General features: G+C 43.0%; 2 protein-coding genes across 2 annotated transcripts in view; one reads left to right on the forward strand and one right to left on the reverse strand.

Moving 5' to 3' along the window:
• dmxl2 (Dmx-like 2) overlaps positions 1 to 16605 on the forward strand; it is a 38197-nt gene extending 21592 nt beyond the window's left edge. Inside the window, 27 exon segments of the mRNA XM_029456235.1 lie at positions 342 to 606; positions 747 to 949; positions 1101 to 1493; positions 2136 to 2318; positions 2444 to 2740; positions 2854 to 3045; positions 3152 to 3228; positions 3588 to 3718; positions 4249 to 4494; positions 4795 to 4977; positions 7235 to 7425; positions 7576 to 7709; positions 7804 to 7889; positions 8037 to 8238; positions 8682 to 8799; positions 9839 to 9904; positions 10718 to 10804; positions 11047 to 11097; positions 11099 to 11169; positions 11537 to 11675; positions 12803 to 12863; positions 13031 to 13158; positions 13246 to 13323; positions 13447 to 13538; positions 13628 to 13680; positions 13783 to 14000; positions 14601 to 16605. Of these exon segments, the coding sequence (XP_029312095.1) occupies positions 342 to 606; positions 747 to 949; positions 1101 to 1493; positions 2136 to 2318; positions 2444 to 2740; positions 2854 to 3045; positions 3152 to 3228; positions 3588 to 3718; positions 4249 to 4494; positions 4795 to 4977; positions 7235 to 7425; positions 7576 to 7709; positions 7804 to 7889; positions 8037 to 8238; positions 8682 to 8799; positions 9839 to 9904; positions 10718 to 10804; positions 11047 to 11097; positions 11099 to 11169; positions 11537 to 11675; positions 12803 to 12863; positions 13031 to 13158; positions 13246 to 13323; positions 13447 to 13538; positions 13628 to 13680; positions 13783 to 14000; positions 14601 to 14810 (4155 nt within the window). The 3' untranslated portion in view covers positions 14811 to 16605.
• On the reverse strand, positions 16359 to 21865 carry gldn (gliomedin). The gene is given in 11 exon segments (XM_029456246.1): positions 16359 to 18019; positions 18110 to 18260; positions 18425 to 18550; positions 18633 to 18716; positions 19044 to 19151; positions 19316 to 19408; positions 19943 to 20041; positions 20169 to 20186; positions 20271 to 20322; positions 21087 to 21416; positions 21418 to 21865. Coding segments are annotated over 11 exon segments (1734 nt in total). The 5' UTR covers positions 21625 to 21865; the 3' UTR covers positions 16359 to 17553.
• Positions 21866 to 22234: the final 369 nt, after the last annotated feature.

Here is a 22234-nt window from a genome sequence, read left to right on the forward strand (position 1 = left end):
CTAATAGTGCAGGTATCTGTCGCTAGAGAGATGTATGTTCTGCAGCCTTTTAATCACATGAGAGAAGTCTGAATTACACTGATAAGATGCATACGAAGCCTGCATAGTTTTCCTTGGCCTGGGTTTTGATACCGCACAGTCAAAATATACGGATAGCCAAACAAGGAAATAGAAGCATGAGCTCTGTATGCCTCAGCTCAACGTATCGGTTGCAGTTGAAATTGCAACCTCAAAAATTCCGTTATTTGTTTTCTGCTTATTTATTTATTTATATTTACTTACTTTTTCCTGAAACGACAGTTTTCAGTCTCACCTCTCCTCTGCTGTTCCGTGTTGTGTAGGTGTTGATGGAGAAGATGGAGGATATCCAGTTAGCCATGATAGTAGCAAGGCTGTATGAGGCTGACTTTGAGAACTCATCCACCTGCCAAGGCCTCCTTCACGAGAAGGTCCTGGGCTGTAACAGGGACGGAAGTGGTTACCACTGTTCACGGCTGCACCCTGACCCATTCCTCCGCAGCATATCCTACTGGATCATCAAGGATTACACGCGAGCTCTGGACACACTGTTGGAACGAATCCCCAAAGAGGATGATGAGAACCCTGGTCAGTTGGTTGCAACACATTTCCGTATTACACAGCATGATCCACTAAAACCTATTTATTCTGCTCATTATTCGCATTGTGTGCTAGGCTTGAAGGGCTTTTTCTTTCTCCTCTTCCTTTTCCTCATCCCCCTGTGTTAGATGTGATGGTGAAAGCTTGCAACCCTGTGGTGTTTAGTTTCTATAACTACCTGAGGACACACCCTTTGATCATCCGTCGCCACTTGGCAATTCCAGAGGGCACCGCAACGACCGTGGGCCTCACTGTTGAGAAGAGCAGCGCAGATGAGATTAACCTTATAGAGCGCAAACTGTTCTTCACTACTGCCAATGCACACTTCAAGGTGGGCACTCAATTAAATTGTTCAGATACAGTTGGGAACTTTAATCTTCCTCTCCTGTTACAGTACAGACTGAAACAATGTTAGCTACAAAAGCAAATGTTGTATAATAAGTGTTTAGACATGGATTGAATCATATCTAAATCTTCTTTAGGTGGGCTGTCCAGTTCTGGCTCTGGAAGTGCTCTCCAAGATTCCCAAAGTTACCAAGAAATCCGGCTCCTCGCCTATCAGCAAAGCTTCTTCCAAGGCCAACGTAAACTCGACACAAACACTGGAAAATGGAACCCAGGGTGGCTTGGACTGGAGATCCCCCGCGGCCCCTGCTGATGCCTGGGGAGGAAATGATAGCGTGGGAGGGTTGGACTGGAGCCAGCCATTGGTCAAGGTGGAGGATGACGGCCTGAAGCTGGACTGGGAAGAGAACAAAGAAGATGATGAAGATGAAGATGAAGATGATGACGGTCTGACCATGAAGAAAACAGAAACTGAGACAGACAGAGGTTTGGAGAGTGGCGCGCCCAAACTGAAGAGGGCAGACTCGCAGGTAGGAATAATGCAATACATTCAAACAATTACTGGAATGTTTATAGGATATGATGATTATAGATACTCGAAACATTCAAATTATTATTATAAATATATATAATATATCAAAATATATTATTATTATAATTCATATTTCTTTTAAATGTATAATACTTATTTCTAAGTTATTGCAAAGTTTAGTTTTAAATGATAAACTCGAACCTATGTACACTTAACCAGAACAACAAACACAAAGACTGTAATTTTGATGTCATATGAAGATAAATGTTAACTTAACTGGCATATAGAGGTATTATCTGATTCACAACCAGAAGTTTTGCATTCAAATAAAACTCAATTGGATTTGATATCTCGGTCAAAAGTAGCTGAACTGGCACAGCACTGGGCCAGAGGGGGTTAAAATGTGTTAGGAGTTGAGACTTGCTGTAAGACCTCAATGGTTGCAATAGATATGACCCTGTAATCTTACATTATTTTTCTGAAAGGTTCTTAATGGAATTCACATTAATAATTTGCTTCACTGTGTTTAGGAAAAGAAAAGATATATTTTGGTGAAGTCTGCACCCAGAAGTGCTCCTGTAAGCTCATTGAGCATGCACAGTGCGGCTCTCTTCCTACAACTCACTGTCATACATTTCAGGGTGAGTCAGAGGTGGACGTGATAGCAGAGCAGCTGAAGTTCCGTGCCTGTCTGAAGATCCTGATGACAGAACTGCGCACGCTGGCCACGGGCTTTGAGGTGGATGGCGGAAAGCTCCGCTTTCAGCTCTACAGTTGGCTGGAGAAGGAGATCGCAGCTATGCATACGATCTGCAACTACAAGGTAGATAATATTTGATGTAGTCTATGCAACTTTATATTCGCTTGTGGATTACTAGATATTAGCACGTTTTTTTCTTTCTACCTGGTTGTCCATGGTTATTCAACATAAATGTTGTTAACTCAAAGGTGGAGGGTAAGGAGGAAGATTCAGAGGTGGAGAGGTGGAGAGAGCGTACAGCATCAGTGGATGTATCGGACGACACCCTGGATCGCACAGAGGCGGGGGCCTACGAGCGTCACCAGATGGAGCGACGTCGTCTTCAGGCGAAGCAGCAGCACTCTGAGAGGCGCAAGGCGTGGCTGAGGAAGAACCAGGCCCTGCTGAGGGTGTTTCTGTCCTACTGTAGTCTTCATGGAGCCAAGGGAGGAGGAGTCACCTCTGTTCGCATGGAGCTTCTCTTCCTTCTGCAGGAGAGCCAACAGGTACACATGCACACTCATAAACACGCGTATGTTATGTACCTCTACTGGATTCATGCAAAGCGATCTTTGTTCTGCGAACGCAAATTTCAAATGCTTTCTGTCTCACTCTGTAGGAAACCACAGTGAAGCAGCTGCAGTCTCCTCTGCCTCTGCCTACTACACTGCCTCTGCTATCAGCTTGCATTGCCACCACCAAGACGGTCATAGCCAATCCAGTTCTCCACCTCAGCAACCACATTCACGACATCCTCCACACCGTCACCTACATGGAGAACCCGCCGCATCCCGACCTCATGGATGATCGGGTCAGAACTCAAATAAGAATCTAACTTCTATATATACTTTGCACAGTCATCTGAAGTTGTTAATTTTTGATGTTTTAAGTTAAATGTATCTGTCTTTCCCCCTCAGGTGAATGCTCTGCACACACTTGCAGCATCTCTGTCCGCTTGCATCTATCAAGCACTGTGTGACAGCCACAGCTACAGGTAACTGCAGTTGCAATTGCAAGATTTGATTTGACTTCCTGAAAAGAAAAATTTATTTTCTTGGTGTATGTTCCACTATTCATTCCTCAAAGTTCACTCTCACTGCTCCTTTGCCTCTCCAATACAACATCATTGCAAGTTAAAGTAGAGGTTAAACATTTTGGGAAATGTGCTCTTGATTCTCAACTTAGCTACCCACAACCGGACTCTAGCTGAGACAGGAGACACAAACAAGAGATTCAAATGTATCTTCTCATCTCATTTTAGGAAAGAAAACCAATTACTGCATTTCCCAACATTTTGAACATGTTTTGTATGATTGTGACTTACGGTTTGCCTTCCTGTCGGCGGCTTTGCAGCAGCCAGACGGAGGCCAACCAGTTTACAGGGATGGTGTACCAGGGCTTGTTGCTCAGTGAGAGGAAACGACTCCGCACAGAAAGCATCGAAGAACATGTAACTCCCAACTCCGCTCCTGCACAGTGGCCAGGTAAAAAAGTCCTTGCTTTACTAACATCTGGAGTTGTGGGGTTAGATTGAGTTAGACTCTTTACTAAAGGCAAAAAATAAGAAAGATTTAAAAAGAAAACAAAAAAGGACCCCTTTTGTTATCAGGGGACGGTTCTTCATTAACATGTTGGGCTTAATATTCTCAATAATTGTTTTAATGAGATTGAAGCTAATTTAAATCATATTACAGAATCCTCTCAGAAGGCAGAGGAAGGGAAAATAGCATATGTGTGATCATCAAAGACATGATTCAGAGAGAATATGAAAAGGAGAGGAAGAGCAGAGCAAAGCAGGCAGTCTGTGTTTATGCAGAGAGGCAGATGGTGTTCTATAATAGGAGCTTCATGGCCTCTGGGAAGGAAACGGAAAGACAGACTGATCACGCCATCATGCAAATGTTTCATAAATGGGTTCTGTATTTTGCAGAGATAGTGGAAGTTGTGTGGAAGTTTTTTTTTTACAGGTTAATCTTCTACGCAAACGACATGCATGTGTGTCCTCTCTCTGCAGGTGTGTCGTCCCTGATTTCTCTGTTGACGTCTGCCAGAGAGGAGGACCAGCCGAGGCTCAACGTGCTGCTGTGTGAAGGGGTCATGGCTGTTTATCTTGCACTGCTCATTCACGGCCTGGGCACTCACAGCAGCAATGAACTTTTCCGCCTGGCAGCACATCCCCTCAACACCCGCATGTGGGCCGCCGTCTTTGGGGGAGGGGCCAAACTCGTTATTAAGCCAAAGAGGCCTGAGGGCCCACCAGGTAGACTGAGAATTTTTTTATTATTTGTTAAATACTAATTATTTTTGTGTCCATCATGACCGTCACCGTGGTCTTTTGTCATCCTCCCTAGTCTTCATAATCTGTCCCTGTCCCTATACTCTTTTCTTGCCGTTGTCCTCTTCTGCTCCATCTGTTGACTTTCTCTGATCTGAGGCAATGCTTCCATTCCTCAGACCTGTCTGCATAGTTACATACACATACACGAGTCCTGTCGATGCTCCTAAGATGCTGCTGCGTTGTAGTGTCTTGTGTGAGTGTGCCCTCTGCCCTGTGTCCCAGTGGCAGCTGATTTTGAGGCAGCCAGGCCAGAGGACTCTCAAGAGGCAGGAAGACCTGAGCAGAGCAACCTCACCCCAAACCCCACTCCCATCCCCACAGACACCCAGCGCCCCAAACGACCCCCTCCTCCCGTTTCAAAGGGAGAGGGGTTGGGCACTGTGGCACCAGCAACTAAGGCCAGCTGTGAGTAACTGGGCTGGTGGATTGCAGTGCTGGTTTGCAGGATTGCAGTGCATGGTAATTGTACAGGTTTGCATTGTTGCAGATGCTTGACTTACCTCTCTCTCTATCGTGAAGCTACTACTGAATGCCCATAACAAACAACAAAGCTCACTAGTGCTATGAAGACATTGTCATCTGTGTTCAGTGTTATGATAAGCCAACAGCTGTGTGTCTGTGTGTGTGTGTGTGTGTGTGTGTGTGTGTGTGTGTGTGTGTGTGTGTGTACTGCATTGCATGTACATGTTGTAACGTCCTCTATGCTCATCTCATTGTGTCATTCCTATTATTCCATCAAAGCAACAGCTGGGCCTAGCAAGGAGTGTTCAGAGGCCAAGGCTGAGCAGCCCTCTCAGACTAATTCTGAATCTAAGACTAAACCAGGTACACCTTGTACAGCTGGAGCTGCATCACTAGTTGTGTTGTGTCCCTTTTGTAGCAGTACATGTTTAAAAATACTGTGAATGGACCAGCGTTAATGTATATAGTAGTTTGTAGTAGAGGCTATAAGTACATTATAGACTGATTTGTGTCTTAATTCAGCTGTTTTTCTGCGTCAGATTTTTAGATCTGTAGATATTAACACTTTTCCAGAGTAGCTGTGCTGTTTAAATATGTTTACTGAACTTGACACTGTTCATTCATATTCATTAGGTCAGAGTAATCTGCTCACATTGTATTTGTGGGGGAAGAAGACACGGGCTGTCATTTAGACTCAATCACTGTAGAGTCAGAGATAGCTTGCAGCAAAGCCAAGAGCCTTTTACAGAGCTGGTTAGGGGGGGGGATCTTAAATGCCAGCCTGTTGATGAAAATCACTCTCCAAATGTTAAAACTCCCATTTGAGTGCCCCTGCAAAATGACAATGAATGTCATAAACAAATGTTACACTTTGATGCCTCCTATCATGTTCCAATTAACTCATTTAATAACAAAAGAAAAAACAACATGTTACTGTCACCAATCTCATTGTGTTTGCCTTTCTCAAAAACGCTTAGCACATGACTGCTCAACAAATTTGCCATCGTTGTTTGGTGTGTTTTCTGTGTGTTTTCTGTGTGTTTTCTGTGTGTTTTCTGTGTGTTTTCTGTGCCACGCACTACATCCAATACACTGATTCGATTATGTAATGGTCTGTGTAGTATCTGCGTGTCTAACTGCACTGTCTACTCCGGTTTGTGTCTTGTCTTGTTTTGACTGGTGAGACAGTCACCCAGGATAATGGGGCAGGTTTGTGCACAGCCTTGTGTGTCTTGCCCTGTGCTTCCATCTTAAACGTTTGTACTTGTGCATCTGAATCTCTTTTCCAAGTGTGTCGATTCACTTCTGTGTGCTATGACTCATCAAAGTTATATTAGAGACAGGAACCAGATTTCAAACAGGATTAAGGTTAAAGAGTCTGCGATTTTAGTCCTTTGTGTGTGTATGTTAACAAAGAATCAGGTGTTCATACACAGCCCTGGCTCTGTAAATGGGAAAAGGACACTATTTCAGGAAAGGCCATGGGTGATTGAAGAGAAAGGCATTTATTTGTTTGGGAGTTTAAATATCAAAAATCTTTCTCCAGAATTGCAGACTCCACATTTCAAGGCAGACTGAGTAGGATTTGTCACTTGCCGTTCGTAAACACAACATTCAAAGTTGGCCCCTCCTCCCCGGCTGAATAAGGGTTACAGTGTAACGCCAGCCGGTGAAAGCCAATGCCAGAGTCGCTCTTGTTTTGGAACAAGCTTTGTCCGCTTGCTGCTTCACCTCGCTATATTTGCGTTCTTTTGACGCTGTGTCCGACTGTTCTGTAGGTTCCTCTTAAACGCGTGTTTACGATCTGGAACCTGGTCGCTACGTTTTTATGGGTTGACGCCCAGAAACGTCCCGAACACAACAAAAATACATACAGACATAGTGCAGACACTTGCCACACACTTCTAGTGGGTCAAAAGTGATTCTTTTGTTAGAGTACAATCCTACTCATTCTGACTTTAAAGTTTATAATCTGGCTCTATCCTGAAAGTAGGATAAACAAAGCTCTGTGTAGGGTGTGGGTGCAATTCACTTCCTCCCGATCTATTTCTTGACCTTTTGGCTTTAATATGGTGCTGAGTCTCCGCTCATCCTCGTCATTTGTACAAAGCTGCAGCATACTGCAGTCTGCTGCAAATTGACCTTATCAGAGTTCATTGTGTTTGAAAGATACCATCTCTTCTTTCTTCTCCTCTCCCAGTTGCTCCCCCTCAGACCCCAGCGGAGGATGTGGACCGATACAGACGTAGGTTCAACATGAGGATGCTCGTTCCTGGACGCCCTGTAAAGGAGACGCCAGCCGCCCCGCCTCCTGTTCCCACAGAGAGACCCGCCTACAGGGAGAAATTCATTCCTCCTGAGCTGAGCATGTGGGACTACTTTGTGGCCAAAGTAAGATATATAATTCTACATGCATGGAATCGACTAATGAGATTTGTGACTCATTCTCTTCAGGTTATTAAAAGTTATTCCTCAATCTCTCCGTCCCATCTGCCTCTTTCTTACGCTTTTTCTCCCCCATCATTATTTCCTCCCTCTCAGCCCTTCCTGCCGCTTTCAGACAGCAACGCTCTGTGTGACTCAGACGAAAGCGGTGCAGAGGAGGACGAAGATGATGACGACGCCTTCCTTTCTGACACACAGATAACGGAGCACTCTGACCCCAACTCCTACAGGTAGGGCTCTCCCTCTGTTGTTTTTCTGATACCTCATTTAGATCCTTTGCTTGAGATTTGAAAGCTTCTGCTCGTCTGTCTGTGTGGTACGCAGCTGGGCTCTGATCCGCCTGGTTATGGTGAAACTGGCTCATCACAACGTCAAGAACTTCCTCCCTCTCACTGGCCTTGACTTCACAGGTACACACTCACCGCATCATTGACCCTAAACAGATCTTTAAATCTGATATACAGTAAGATGTACTCTTTATGAAGATACGCTGAAATAGTTTGGCATAATTTGTATAGATGTACATAAATAAACAAATCCTCGTGTTTGTGTCACAGACCTGCCAGTCACCTCCCCTCTCAGCAACGCTGTGTTGAAGACTTTAGAGAACTGGGAGCAGCTTCTGCTGGAGCGAATGAACAAGTTTGACGCCCCGCCTCCCAACTACATCAACACTTTCCCTACTGACCTCAGTGCAGGCGGTGGCCCCGCCATTCTCCGACACAAGGCCATGCTGGAGCCAGACAACACACCCTTCAAGTGAGTATTAAATCATATACAGTTTGCAAAAATATAGACCCACTCGCACACCCTACAGCTGGTTATGTAAAAGCTTTTTTACATCAACACATAACTTACAAGAGTGAATGACAACAAATGAAAGACTGCCGCCACTGCAACACTAACACAAACACTAACTAACTCATTTTCCAAAAGTACTTTAGTGTAGCTCGGGAGCCCACCTAGATACATTTGATCACTTACAAAAAGATCAATCTTAGATGATGCACCCAAGGACAAGACCAATAAAATACAATACATATTAAAAAATACCTTAAAGATGATGTCAACGATACATCTAAACCCCTAAAATGTCACCGGAGCATCACTTTGACTCTGAGAAATAGGAATCCTCGCTTGAACAATTTACATTGTTGAGTAGGAACAGCAAGCAGCCAACAGTAACATTTATTTTCTCTCAGGACGAAGAACCAGCAGTCCTTTCCAGCCCGACGTCTTTGGCATTTCCTGGTCAAACAGGAAGTTCTTCAAGAGACTTTGATCCGTTACATCTTTACTAAGAAAAGGAAGCAGTGTGAGGTCAGTGGCCCACATGCACATAAAGAAGATCTGCTTGTTTTTCCTTCACTTCAGTTTTCATTAGCTTTGATGATTAAACCCACCATTGTTTTATTCAACAAGTCATGTTAGTCCGTATTTACACTGGAATGCTTGAATGTAACCTCATTTTTTTATTTCCCTTCACATAACTACTGTACTGGCTCAAATATAACACTATATATTCTCTTGGAAATCACATTCTTTAAAGTTGGTTTGTCTCACATTTAACTACTAGATTAAATGTGATCTGGAAGATATCAAATATATCTGCTTTTTAGAAAAGTGTGCAAGCATGCGAGTAAAAGACAGTTCTTAGTCTGGACATTATATATGGGCCAATTCAGTATGTATTTTCATTTCATTTCAATTATCTTTGCACAGCATGTCTACAGAAGGTTAACCATAAGATCGGAAAACAGAATCTAAACACTTTCCACGTTACGTCTTCATCAGAGGCCTTTAAAAGATCATTTGCATGACTGTCTTGTGACACCCATGCATCTCAATCCTTCACTTTATTGTAATACACAGAAGAGTGCTCACTGAGCATTTATCCCTGTTGTTGATATTTTATTTATATTGTCATTATTGTTGCTATTGCTCCTTCATCTGAAATCAAGTACGGAATAGTTCACTACCTTCTGCGATGTCTGAAACTATCCATTATTATGTAATCACCTTCATGACGGACTGTAACTGTAGCTCCCAGTGCAGCATTAGACAAACGTCCCAGGGATGATGTTTCCCAGATGCTTAGTTTCTTATTATTACTAAATGAATTGGCTAACCGGAGTAACCTATTACTTCAAATGAAAGTGTAGCACTCATATCCTGAGTTCATATCTGTGTTTAGAGCTCTTTGCATTTCATCACCAAGTATACATCAAAGATCCTGTCAACCTTTTTTACATTTTCTTTTCATTCCGTGTTTTACTTTTCTGTGTTTGTGCATGTGTTTTGTGTCGTGCCGTGTTGGTGTGTTCTGTGTCTATATTGCCTCTGTGTGTGTGTTGTGTAGTCTGTAGATAACCATATGGACCGTATAAACCCAAACTGCATAGCAGGAGCTAGCAGTCCATATAAGGTAGTATCATTTACTGTACCAGCCACGGCCCTGGCTCTGTCCGTCTGTCTGTTCAGGAGAGTCACTGTAAAGCCAAGCTTAAAGGAGCAAGTGCATTAAACTTTTAAAAATATATATATTATCCACCAATTGCACAGGGTTTGTATGTAATGGTTAGAGGTAGCACCAAACTGGGTGAAGCTCTTGACGTCTCCTCCCCAGCTTGGCCTGATAGTGACTGCTCTGGCAAGGCTCTAAGGCTTAGATCCAATGTCTAATCTTTCTCTCTCACGGGGACACCTATGAACTTCCACTCACACAACCTCACATCCGATCCCCACCGATAACACGTCTCCCTGTGTTTCTCACTCCTTTCTCCTCTCTAGCTGGACTCATTCTGCTGACTCAAAAAAGCTCCCCTTAAGAGAATTGGCACTTACAGTAGACTTACTAACTTGCATGCTCACTGTCAGGGCTGTGTAAGGCTTGCTAAGTGTGGAGGGTGTTGTCAACAAGGAATCCCAAATCAATAGTCAAAATTGTCAATGTGTAATTGTGTGTACCATTTGACATGTGATTAATCCTCTCCACTGGTCAATGTGTTTGTAATGTGCGCTGCCTTCACGTGAAGTGCGAATATTTATTGGAGCAAAGTGTTTTGGAAGTATATGTTTGTATCCGCCCTACTCCTCATTGAAGGAAATAACATCAACAGAATTATGAAAAATAGACTTCTAAACTTCTAAACATACATTTTCTCTCAGTGGCCCCGGAGCCCCCTACTGTAGCTTGAACCTTTTAACTGTGATGTATCTGTTTTCTTGGCTTGTCCAGGTGGAGGCAGATCTGGGCTACCCAGGAGGCAAGGCTAAAATCATTCATAAGGAGTCTGATATAATCATGGCATTTGCCATCAATAAGGTAAGTTGTGTGATTTAAAATACTCGAAAGCACTTTATTTTACGAGTCCATCATTTCCTACTTATTGCGTTTCCTGGAAAATAACTATGTAAGTTGGAAGAGAGTAAAGGGTCAATTACAGAAACCTTTCCAGGAACCTTCCTCTGAATTTACAAATACATAGAATTACCTTTTGGTTTAGGAAACTGTTGCCAAGTCCCACCTTTTATCATTGTCTTTCCCTCCTTCCTTGTCCCTTCCAGGCTAACTCCAACGAGATAGTGTTGGCCTCCACTCATGATGTCCAGGAGGTAGGACGTGTCTACCCTGGTGGCTGTCCAGCCCTACACCTGGATAGGGGACGACTTTGATAAGGAGTCCCGCAGGTGAGATTGAAGGCAGATCGTAGGTGGCATCTGTCTGTCCTAACTATTTTAATCATAATTACAAGTTCTGCTATTAATATTTGGCATGATGCAATATATTAAACAAAACATATGTAGCCTGTTCTGGTTACACGCATACAAGACCAAAAGAAAAACACCAGTCTTGACTAAAGTTGTCCCGAGCCGATCCTAAGAATCAGCATCAGGGCTGATCTGTATCTATTTTAATGAATCCCTATCGGCAAAAATATCTGACTCAAATGTTTTGTATGTGAATAGCTGACTGAGTCTTTGTGCATCGTCCATGCTTTAATCATCTCTACTAAACATTCTCAGTGACGGGTTATGGTTGTGTTTTGTTTTACAGCTCTGACGACGTAGACCATCGTTCTTCTCAAACCAACATTGCCCAGACTACCTCCGTCCCCTTTGCACCACCACAGATGCAGGTCTCTGCGTCCATGCCGTGGCTTGGCAGTGGGCAGACCAGCATGGGAGCCAGTGTGGTACGAGTCTATACAGATACAGTATATACCGTGTATACACCACCACAGCCTAACCAGGCAGTAATGGGTGTGCAGGTCTGAGTAATAGCCAGCAGGGGGACACTAAGCTCTGTTTTGAAGTCTATAGTCAGCATGGAATATCTGCCACACTCTGCTGTCTTTTTTTATTTCATAACATGCATTAGATGCATTAGCAAAGTTTAATCTGAAGATTCATTAACACCAAACGTAAACATGAAACTTCGGATACAGAATATAAAAAGGCAATTTACCACTTTGTTTTAATTCTGCGGTCTATGTCCCTCTTCACATTTTCAGCAGAAGTTTGTATTTTTATTTCTTATCAATGTTGAGCCAAACTGAGCCATGCCGACTAAACAGCTGGCCTGCTGAGTCTATAGAGGCTGAAGCAGAGATGGACATGTAAACACAGATAGCAGCAGCTCTCACAGACGGTAACCCAAGCTACAGATTAGCGTCACACTTACACGCAGCCAGGGTTCTCCATGTCCCAGCCATGTTGATAAATGTTGGTGGTGCTGTTTGATACACTAAGCAAGACAGGACAGAGGGTGTCCTGCTGGTTCAGTGGATTACAGAAGGGGCTTTCTGAAGTGTGCGCTGGGGTCTGATACCAGCCATTTATTGGCCTTGAGTCTCTGGCATTGTATTATTCAGCAGTAACCGCAGCGGCTCAGCTTTTAGTCGGACCGGCAGCCCTTTGCAGCATGTCGTCCCCTCAAGCCAGTCAAGGCAAAAAAGCCCCAAAACAATCTTATAAAAAAAATTAATTAAAAAAATGAATGAATGAATGACGCTTGGTGCTCAAACGTCAAAGTTGTTGATGTCGAATTCTTTATGGTAAAGATGTGGGTCATTTTATCTGCCCAGATAATTCACCATTTGTTTTTGTTGCTGCTGTTTACATTCCCCCAGATACACATTCTAAAAAAATGCACAACAGTAATTCACTACTGTTTTTGTTCTGTTTTGTTTTATCATGTATTTCTTGTGTAGCATAATGGACTAGGCTGCAACCCTGTGTTGCATAATGAACCCTGAATAATCCATCTTGTGGACATCATGCGTTATAATATATATGTATGTTTTTATTGTTGTTTTTTTAGATTATGAAGAGGAATCTAAACAACGTGAAGAGAATGACTTCCCATCCCTTATATCAGTATTGTAAGTACCGACATTGGAGCCTGTGCACAGGAGGTCATCAGCAGTATATTTTTATTTAGATTATCTTTGGCTAATTTCTATGTTTTGTGTGTGTGTGTGTGTGTGTGTGTGTGTGTGTATGTGTGTGTGTGTGTGCGCGTGTGCATGTGTGTGCGTGTGTGTCTCAGACATGACAGGGGCTCAGGACGGTAGTGTGAGAATGTTTGAATGGAACAGACCTCAGCAGCTAATTTGCTTCAGACAAGCAGGCAACGCTAGAGTCACCCGGCTCTATTTCAACTCCCAGGGCAATAAGGTACACACACACACACGCACACACTGCAAAGTCTGTGTTTTGTCTATTCGTTGTGAATGTCCTGATTGCTCTGTACTCTTCCTGTAGTGTGGAGTTGCTGACGGAGAGGGCTTCCTCAGTCTCTGGCAGGTCAACCAGACATCCTCCAACCCCAAACCCTACCTGGTGAGCTCCCTCGCACCTCCTTCAACTCGTCATCACCACCCCAGCACACACATCGTAAGACAACATTTGAATCGTTAAAATTAATATGTACTGTTTGTTTTCTTGCCCTGTTCCTGCCCACAGAGTTGGCAGTGTCACACTAAGACCTGCGGTGATTTCGCCTTCATCACGTCCTCCAGCCTCATCGCCACTGCCGGACAGTCCAATGATAACAGGTCAGATTCTGCACTGAGGAAAACCAACGCTAATCTTTCTCTGTTGGTATCGACTGACTAATATCCTCCTTGGTTTACTTTGTCCACAGAAATGTTTGCCTGTGGGATACTCTGATTTCACCTAGCAATACCATGATCCATGGTAAGAAATCCTAAATGCGTCAAACAAGCCTAATTTAATGTTTTCTTTTGTATATCAAGTTGTTTTTCTGATCCAATTCCATATTTCTTCCCACCCCTTCAGCATTCCCCTGCCATGAGAACGGGGCCACTGTGCTGCAGTATGCTTCTAAGCAGCAGCTGCTCATCACTGGAGGCAGAAAGGGCTTTGTGTGCGTGTTTGACATCCGCCAGAGACAGCTGCTCCACACTTTCCAGGCCCATGACTCAGCCATCAAGGCCCTCGCACTGGATGCCTTCGAGGACTTCTTTGTCACTGGTTCTGCAGAGGGCAACATGAAGGTGACGCATTGCTCCATCACTCACTGACCTGCCAAAACACATTTGCAGTCATACTGAGAATTAATGTCTTACTCTAGGTACAGACCTACTTGATCAAATCAGAAAATGCTCTCTCGTACATACTTATGATTTATTATATTAATGTATAGAAAAATGACTTATTCACCGATGTTTCTGCTTTAACCACATTAAAAGTGATTACTGATGCTGAGTTTGAACGCTCTTGGTTGTAGATTGTTTAATTAAAATAGGTTATTTATGTTTTAAGCATTATTCTGCAAGTATTTAATTTGCTCTAAATGATAAAATCACCAAAGTGGCAGCACAATTTCTACTAAAGCAGCTAGTCTACCCCATCCTCTTAATGAGCATGATCCCATGCTGGTTATGGTGAGACATTTGTCTTTAATTATTCATTTGATGTCAATAACGAATATATCGCTGTGAGAAAGTGTCACTGCGCTCAAATTGAATTTGTCACTTGACAATCACAGTGGGCATAATGTAAGTGATAAAGAACCGTAGACTGCTTTGTAAAAGTAAGAATACAAATGTAACGCCTGTTCCATCCTCTCTCCCTCTGCTTTCTCTGTCTCCCAGGTGTGGAAGTTAACCGGCCACGGGCTCATGCACTCTTTTAGCACCGAGCACACCAAGCAGTCCATCTTCCGCAACATCGGTGCCGGTGTCATGCAGGTAGAAACGCGGCCCGGTAACCGCATCTTCACCTGCGGAGCAGACGGCACCCTGAAGATGAGGGTCCTCCCTGACCGCTACAACATCCCCAGCAGCTTGGTCGACATCCTGTAACGCCTACTTCCACTTCTGAGGGTCCAAAGAGGAAAGAGACGGAAAGAAAAAACACAAAAAGCTTACGTAACACTCGCTAGGCATTAATAGTATAATTGAAGGGGGAAGAGTTGGTCAAAAGATCTCCATGCTTTTGGCATCTTTCAGAGTGTGCCGTGTTCATGGGTTTACTGATGTAAATCATATCCACAGTGGAAAACGGAGCTGCAAATGTTTAGTTTTTTTTCCCTAAAGGCTGAATGCAAAGTTACAAGCAAAAGGTATCATACTTGATTTTAAAAGCTAGATTTATTGTAATTTTATTGAAGAATCTCTACTCTTAGAGTGTGTCCATAGGGAAGCTATGCATGTCCTGTTCTTGTTACGCGGTGCAATCACAGGTCTATTGATAGTGCTCTGTAAAAGTGCTCAAGCAAAAATTTTAAAAGTGTGTAACTGTCGTCATTTTGTGCCCACAGCTGAAATCTTAGCATCTACTGTAACCAGCACTGTGGTTTGTTATTAAGTCAGTGGTTTCCAGTGTGAATCGAGTTGTTGGAATCTGCATTTAGTTTCGATGGTTTTAACCCTCCTCTCCCCCCCCCTGCCTTTTTACCCGGCTTTTCTCAGTCCTTATGGAAGAGATGATGGTGCATTATCCTCCCCCCCCCCCCTTCACTGTGTGTGTGTGTGTGTGTGTGTGTGTGTGTGTGTGTGTGTGTGTGTGTGTGTGTGTGTGTGTGTGTGTGTGTGTGTGTGTGTGTGTGTGTGTGTGTGTGTGTGTGTGTGTGTGTGTGTGTGTGTGTGTGTGTGTATCTGCGCGTGTACTCTGCAGTATCTGCCATCTGTACGCCTGCCCGCCCACCTGCCCTCAAATGCCTGTTTGTTTGGCCGACTCACTGCTAGAACATTCCTGTTTGGAAGATGATGTGTTTTACTTCTGTGACTGTGATTTCAATGTTTCCATCTGTCTGGTCCAAACCTGAATGCCCACCCACCGCAGAAACACAAAGGTTCACTTCTGGTTTTGCACACGATATTCTTGAATTATTTTTTTCTTTTCTTTTCATTTAATTGTATTGTTTAAATTATTTATGTGTTTGTTTGGTTGACCATTCCTATTTAACTTATTGCCTTTTATTTTAGGAATGTAAGGGGTTTTACTGCATCTGACTGGGAGATGTGCAACACAGTCTACTGTATGTAAGTGTGTGTGATACCTCGCTAGTTGTTTTTACTGTTTCATCTATAAGGAATAGATATTTGCACTCAAATTCTGGAGACACTAAAAATTTATTTCAAATAAATAGGATATTGAAGAAGAAACTGTTATATACAAATGAATGTCTGGCTTTATTTGGCCTAGTAGTAAAATGTTGAAATAGTTTTAATATATAAATTATATAAATATATATATATATAAATTATATAAATATAAATTATATATATATATATAAAATATATATATAAATATGAAATACCACAACAGCTTGTACAAACATGAAAGCGTTTCTTTATTTTTGGTTTGTATCATACCAGCTGGATTAGTTGTAACTTTTGTTAAGTGTATCTATGGTATTTATTAAAGAGATTTGTGTTTCTCTCCCTCTTTCGACCCACTATGTGTACTGTATGTAGCTTAAGTGTTTTACCAATGGTCCTACTGGTGTGTATGTGTGTGTGCATGTAATAATGCAAAAGAAGCCAATATCATGGGTAGACACTTACAAGGGCACTTGAGCCTGGAGGACTGAGAGAACAGGTCATGGTCAGAGTTTTACCTTTGTAAAGTGAATAAATTCTTTTTATTTCATCAGGGTGATTTGGCGCTGTTGTTTTTTGATTTTATGTCAAGAGGAATTAGCAAAAGCAGGTGGATTGTCTATATGTACAGAATATCCAGCGGGATAACGTGCATCTATAAAAAAAAATACATCAAATATAATTGTCATGCATATACATTAAATAATGTAACGACTTACAACACAGACGGCCACAAGGACGAGTTATAAATTCAATTTGTGTAAATTATAAACTGCTTGATACAAAATGCAAAAAAAAAATTGTCACACTGTTAGTAAATCCAAAATCTCACATGTACATTTCAAATAGGATACACATTTTATAAATAGAGTTTTGACAATATCACAATAATTATTAACCAAAAACAGATTTCCTTAAAGGGGACATATGTTTATTTTCAGGTCACTTATATTCTGGGTTTCTACTAGAATATGTTTACATGCTTTAATATAAAAAAGAATCTTTATTTTTCTACTGTCTGTCTGAACATAGCTGTATTCACCTGTCTGCCTGTCTGCCTGTAACGCTCCGCTTGTCGCCTGTCTCTTTAAGACCCCCTCCACAAAAAGCCCAGTCTGCTCTGATTTTCTTGCGAGAAAAATATGATGCCCCTTTGTAAAGACAAGTTGTGGGTGGAGATACTCAGATGAGGATGATATATTCTAAAGACCCTGCTTGTGAAGGAGGAAGGAGAGCCATATCTGAATGGCTGCTTGAATCCCATGTTTTCACAAAAAAAACTGACAACGTTGTCGTATTTCACAGCTTGTGTGTTGGTGGCACTCCAGATACCCACATTTCATAACATGTCCCCTTTAACTGAAACTGAAATTTAAACAACCGATTACTAACAGGAATGTTCTAAAGGGAGATAAAGTGGAGTGGAGTCAGCAGGCATTTCGCTCTCACTATTTAACAGTCATGTCTGCGTGTTGTCTGTCATGTTCAGACACTATGTTTTTCACTCATCAGAGATGAAGTGAACCACGAAGAGCCTGACGTAGCTGTTGTCCCACACATACAGGTGTCTGTCCTTCGGGCTGTAGGAGAGCATCGCCAGCACACCACCTGGAGACCTCAGGTCAAAGGTCACATTGACCGGCTTTCCCTGCAGCAGGTCAAAAGCAAAGGTGACTCGGGTGTCCTTGGTGTCTGTGACATACAGAACACCGCAGGCGATGAAGGCGTTGCCGGCCTTGGTGCGGGGGTAGGTGGTGTTTATGTAGGACGTGACGGAGAAGGTCTTCTGGTCCAGCTGGGCCACCATGATGCCCTCATCCACGCTGGAGGCGAAGATCAGCCACAAGCCGTTCTCATCTGCCGCCAGTTTGAAGTAGGTCTTGGAGTTGTGGAGCAGGTAGGAGAGGTTGTGGTACAAAGCGTTGTCTATAGTGAGAGTGTGAAGCCTCTTGGTGTGAAAGTCAAATCTGTGAACAAACAAGCAGCAAATGGTTAACTGGAGGGAGTGGAAACGATAGCAAACTTACTACGCCTCACACCGTCGTCTATCGGCTTACCTGGCAATGCTGGAAGTACCAGCGATGTGATAATAGAAGGAGCCGTTGTGAACAGTGTGGCCGCAGCCTTGGTAGAACTTTCTCACATCCACAATTTCGCTACTGCCGTTCTGGAGGGAGGCAATGCTTTTATACCCCTTCACCACACGACCTGGGGAAGAACGAGCAAATTGTTCACTGCTAAGATAATGTAGAGTTCCTGTAGTTTAACATCCCTGCATTGCTTTGACATACAATTTCTTGATCTAGATTTGAAATACAAAGGTTAATATCTTTTCTATCATGCTGATGCTCCTGTCTCTTAAACCGTCCTACCAGAAAAGTGTTCTGCCACCCAAATTTGCTCATCATTCATCTGAGATGTGTCTTTCATCCACGTGCCAAATGTGCTCTCCATCTTTGACACATTCCTGGGGTTGATCAGAGACTTAATCAGGCACTCTGAGGGGGGAACAAATAACACCAAGCTTAGATGGTTACACCTCTGCCACACATTTATTGTACATGTAGACACACTTCTCACCGATCTTCTTAGCAGGCTTCTCATGTTGTTTCGCAGCCTCCTTCGCAGATGAAGTTTCATCATTTGGAATTGCGTGTAACAGCCCTGTTAGAAACAATATTATTTCATGTCATACGCAATGTTCACACACAGGCTGTAAAACAATGTCACCACAAGGACCTTGTGTTTTCACAGCAGATGGAATTGCCCAGTTTTTATAGAATTCCAGCTAGACGTTCAAATTACTTGAAAATACAGCTTTTTGAACACTTAAAGGACTTCTTACTGGTTAAACTGGTCAATTGTGTGATACGATCGAAAGCCCCAGACTACACGGATCATGTGGTGAGATCATTTTTCAGACTATTGTTTCCAAGGTCAGAAATGTACTTTCAATCTCAACTGCAGTGTTTGTCAACAAAGGCTTCTTACCCAGGGTATGAGCAGCCTGAAGGTTGGCTCTGTGGTGCCTTGTTCTTTGAGGCCCCTGAGGGCCAGGAGGTCCTGGGGCCCCAGGAGGACCTGGAGGGCCAGGGGGGCCTATACAAAAAAAGAGAGGTCAACATCTAAACCCTCTGGATGTAAAAAAGTAGATTTATTCAGAGGACTTCTCAGATCTGGACATTCTAAAAGATGTTTTTGCAAATCTTTACATCATTTTAATTCAATGTGCGACTAAGTAATGAGTGTAAAGCTCTACTTGCCCTCAATAATGACGTCATTGGACGGTTGTCCCTTCTCTCCAGGCAAACCAGCCTCTCCTTGCTCTCCTTTTTCACCTGCTTCTCCTTTCTCACCTGGTGGAGGACATTGTGCAAATTAGTTTTATGAATGGCATTCATAAACGTAATACACTCTGGCCTGTTGTTAAAGCCATGAATTATTCCATTGACTTCCTCGGGTGAATCATGCCGTCCACTTTGGAGGACAACAGTGAAGTGAAGTGGGAGAATACTTGGTAGGAGTTTTCCAGTTCATTTAGCTGAAGCCCAAAACCACAGATATGAATAATATTAGCTGAGAATGTGAGAGAAAGGCGGCTGTTTCAAAGTCTTCAGTGATGTACTGTGAATCAAACCTGACGTCATCATGAAACACGGATAGATCAGGAAACTGAGTGTGTTGTTATGTGTTGAGTTTGTGTCTTTGTGCGTGTGTGGGATTTTAAGAAGCTGTGTGTGCTTCTTGGTATTTTGCTATTTTTAGCCCCAGAATATACTCAACCCTTTGACTGTTACATTTGACCCATTCTTCACTAAAATGGGCAGCATTGCTCGAGGCATTAATAAAAATGGATGGTGAGTTAAAACAGAATAGAGCCTATTTCATACCTTTTTTTCCTCTTTTCCCATCAGCCCCGGGCAGTCCATTCAGTCCGGGGATGCCATCAGTCCCATTGTGGCCGGGCATACCATCCACACCGGGCAAACCTTCAATAATACAAAACATCTTCACCATGGGCTGAATGGAAACACATTCAGCGAGGATGTGGGTCACTAAACCACAAAGGAGAAATACAGTTTTTAAATTTGGATCCAGAATGACGGGTTCACTTACCAGGCGGTCCTGGTGGTCCTGCAACAAAAGGTTTGAGGATGTTATAAAATAACAAGTGATATTTCTGGCATGAGTAGTTAGCTTAAAGTTTATAAGACATACCGGCGATGCAGACTCCCTTGGTGCTGTTGCAAATGTCGATCAACAATTTGATCTGAAGCGGAAGAAAAACATCAAAGTATGATTAAAATATTGCAATGCAGTAAATGTAAGCAACAGGGCTGTGGGCCCCTTTCGACCCCCCGTTTCAGCAGCATTCAGATCCTTACGTAAAAGTAGTAACTATATAAATACTCCATTACAAGTAACATTCAGCAAAATATACTTACAATATCACAAATTTAAAAATGCTCATGAAGCAGTGTCCATGGTGAGTGAGGGTTTTAATAGTTATTATATTAAAGGATTATTGTTACTGATGTAAGAAACACTATATTGTTGTAGTTGGTTATTTTACTATTTTAAATGCTGTTAGGCCGTTGTTACAGCTGTTGAATAAATGTAAAGTAAAGTAAGTAAAACGCACAATGTTTTTCTCTGAAATGTAATGCAGTAGGAGAATAAAGCCTGAAAGCACAAAATGTAAACTCTCGAGTACTAAAATATTTTATAAATATATTATTTATGACGTAATAATGCAGGTGTTTCCCTAAGGCCTCTTATATTTTGCATTTGTATTGTGCTAGTGTTGCATACAGTCATTTCAAACAATGAATCAAATGATCAAAAGCTGGACCCGGAGCCTGCAGACCCCTGATGGTCACAGGGCCAGGACCATCGCCCACTTCAACCAGTTGGTGATGCAGCATTCGTCAGCAATGACACAAAAATTTAAGATATTGTGTTCAGTATTTATGGATCTAATTGTCCTTCACTCTTTCTCTCTCATACAATCCACCAGCCGACATCGAATCTCACCGGGACCATGGAGTACGTCATCATCATCATCATGTCATCCTGAAAGTGTGCCTTGTGGTAACTCTGGCCGTGTCGGTGCTTGTGCTTCATCTCATTCTTCATCTTCTTCTCTGCTTCCTCTCCCACCTCCTGGCTGACCTCCTGGCTGACCTCCTGTCCCTCCTCCTGGTGAAGCTCCTGCATCTCCTGCTTTAGATTCTTCTCCAGCTCTTCGCTTCTCTTATTCCTGGAGTACTGGTATTGCGGATGTTCCCCCGCGCTCGCCCGCATCCCCGCCGCTCCTCTCGGCACCTCCTGGAGGAACTCCACCAGCGAGCTCTGCTCCACCTCCTGTCAGCTTTAAGCCTGTCTGCTCTAGCAAGACGCGTTGCTGATTCTGCTGGACCAAGAGCACCAGGAAGCCCACAGAGTTCATCAACGCCACCACACACGTCCCATACAGCACCACCCGCTGAGGGAGAGTCATGCTGGGGGTCGGGATCCACATGGTTACCACTTCACCTCCACTTTTCTGAGGATCGCCCATCAACGTCAGCATTAACAAGGGGATACAATGCCAGTATAGCAGTGAATATAAAAGGGCAAAAGTCCAACAGGACAGAGAATGTCCAAGTTTTAGAACCTTATAGTCCAAGATGCTGCCACTCAAAATCTAAACAAACTAAAGCCAAACTAATCCAACAGGAAGGAAGTCCTTTCCTGAAATTGAAGGTCCTCTCCAGATTATTTGAAAGCTCCAAAATGAGTCCAGTCAGCTTCAGAGTCTGTGCTCCACCGGTCTGAAGGCAGACTGGTAAATACAGGGCTTGTTGTGTTGTTGGAGAACTGGAGAAAGGGTTGTGTATAAGTGTGTGTATATGTGTGTGTATGTGTGTGTGTGTGTGTGTGTGTGTGTGTGTGTGTGTGTGTGTGTGTGTGTGTGTGTGTGTGTGTGTGTGTGCACATGCAAACTAGTAATGTAGGAGTGGGCATTACACAATCTTCTGGGCTTGTCTGGGAAGAAACCCCCGCCTGTTCAGTCACCTGATTTATATTCAGCATAACCCATTCTACTGCACCGCCGTGGGCAGACTGACATCACACACACACACACACACACACACACACACACACACACACACACACACACACACACACACACACACACA

The sequence above is a fragment of the Cottoperca gobio genome, chromosome 3 (genome assembly GCF_900634415.1).
Source record: "Cottoperca gobio chromosome 3, fCotGob3.1, whole genome shotgun sequence".
NCBI lineage: Eukaryota > Metazoa > Chordata > Actinopteri > Perciformes > Bovichtidae > Cottoperca > Cottoperca gobio.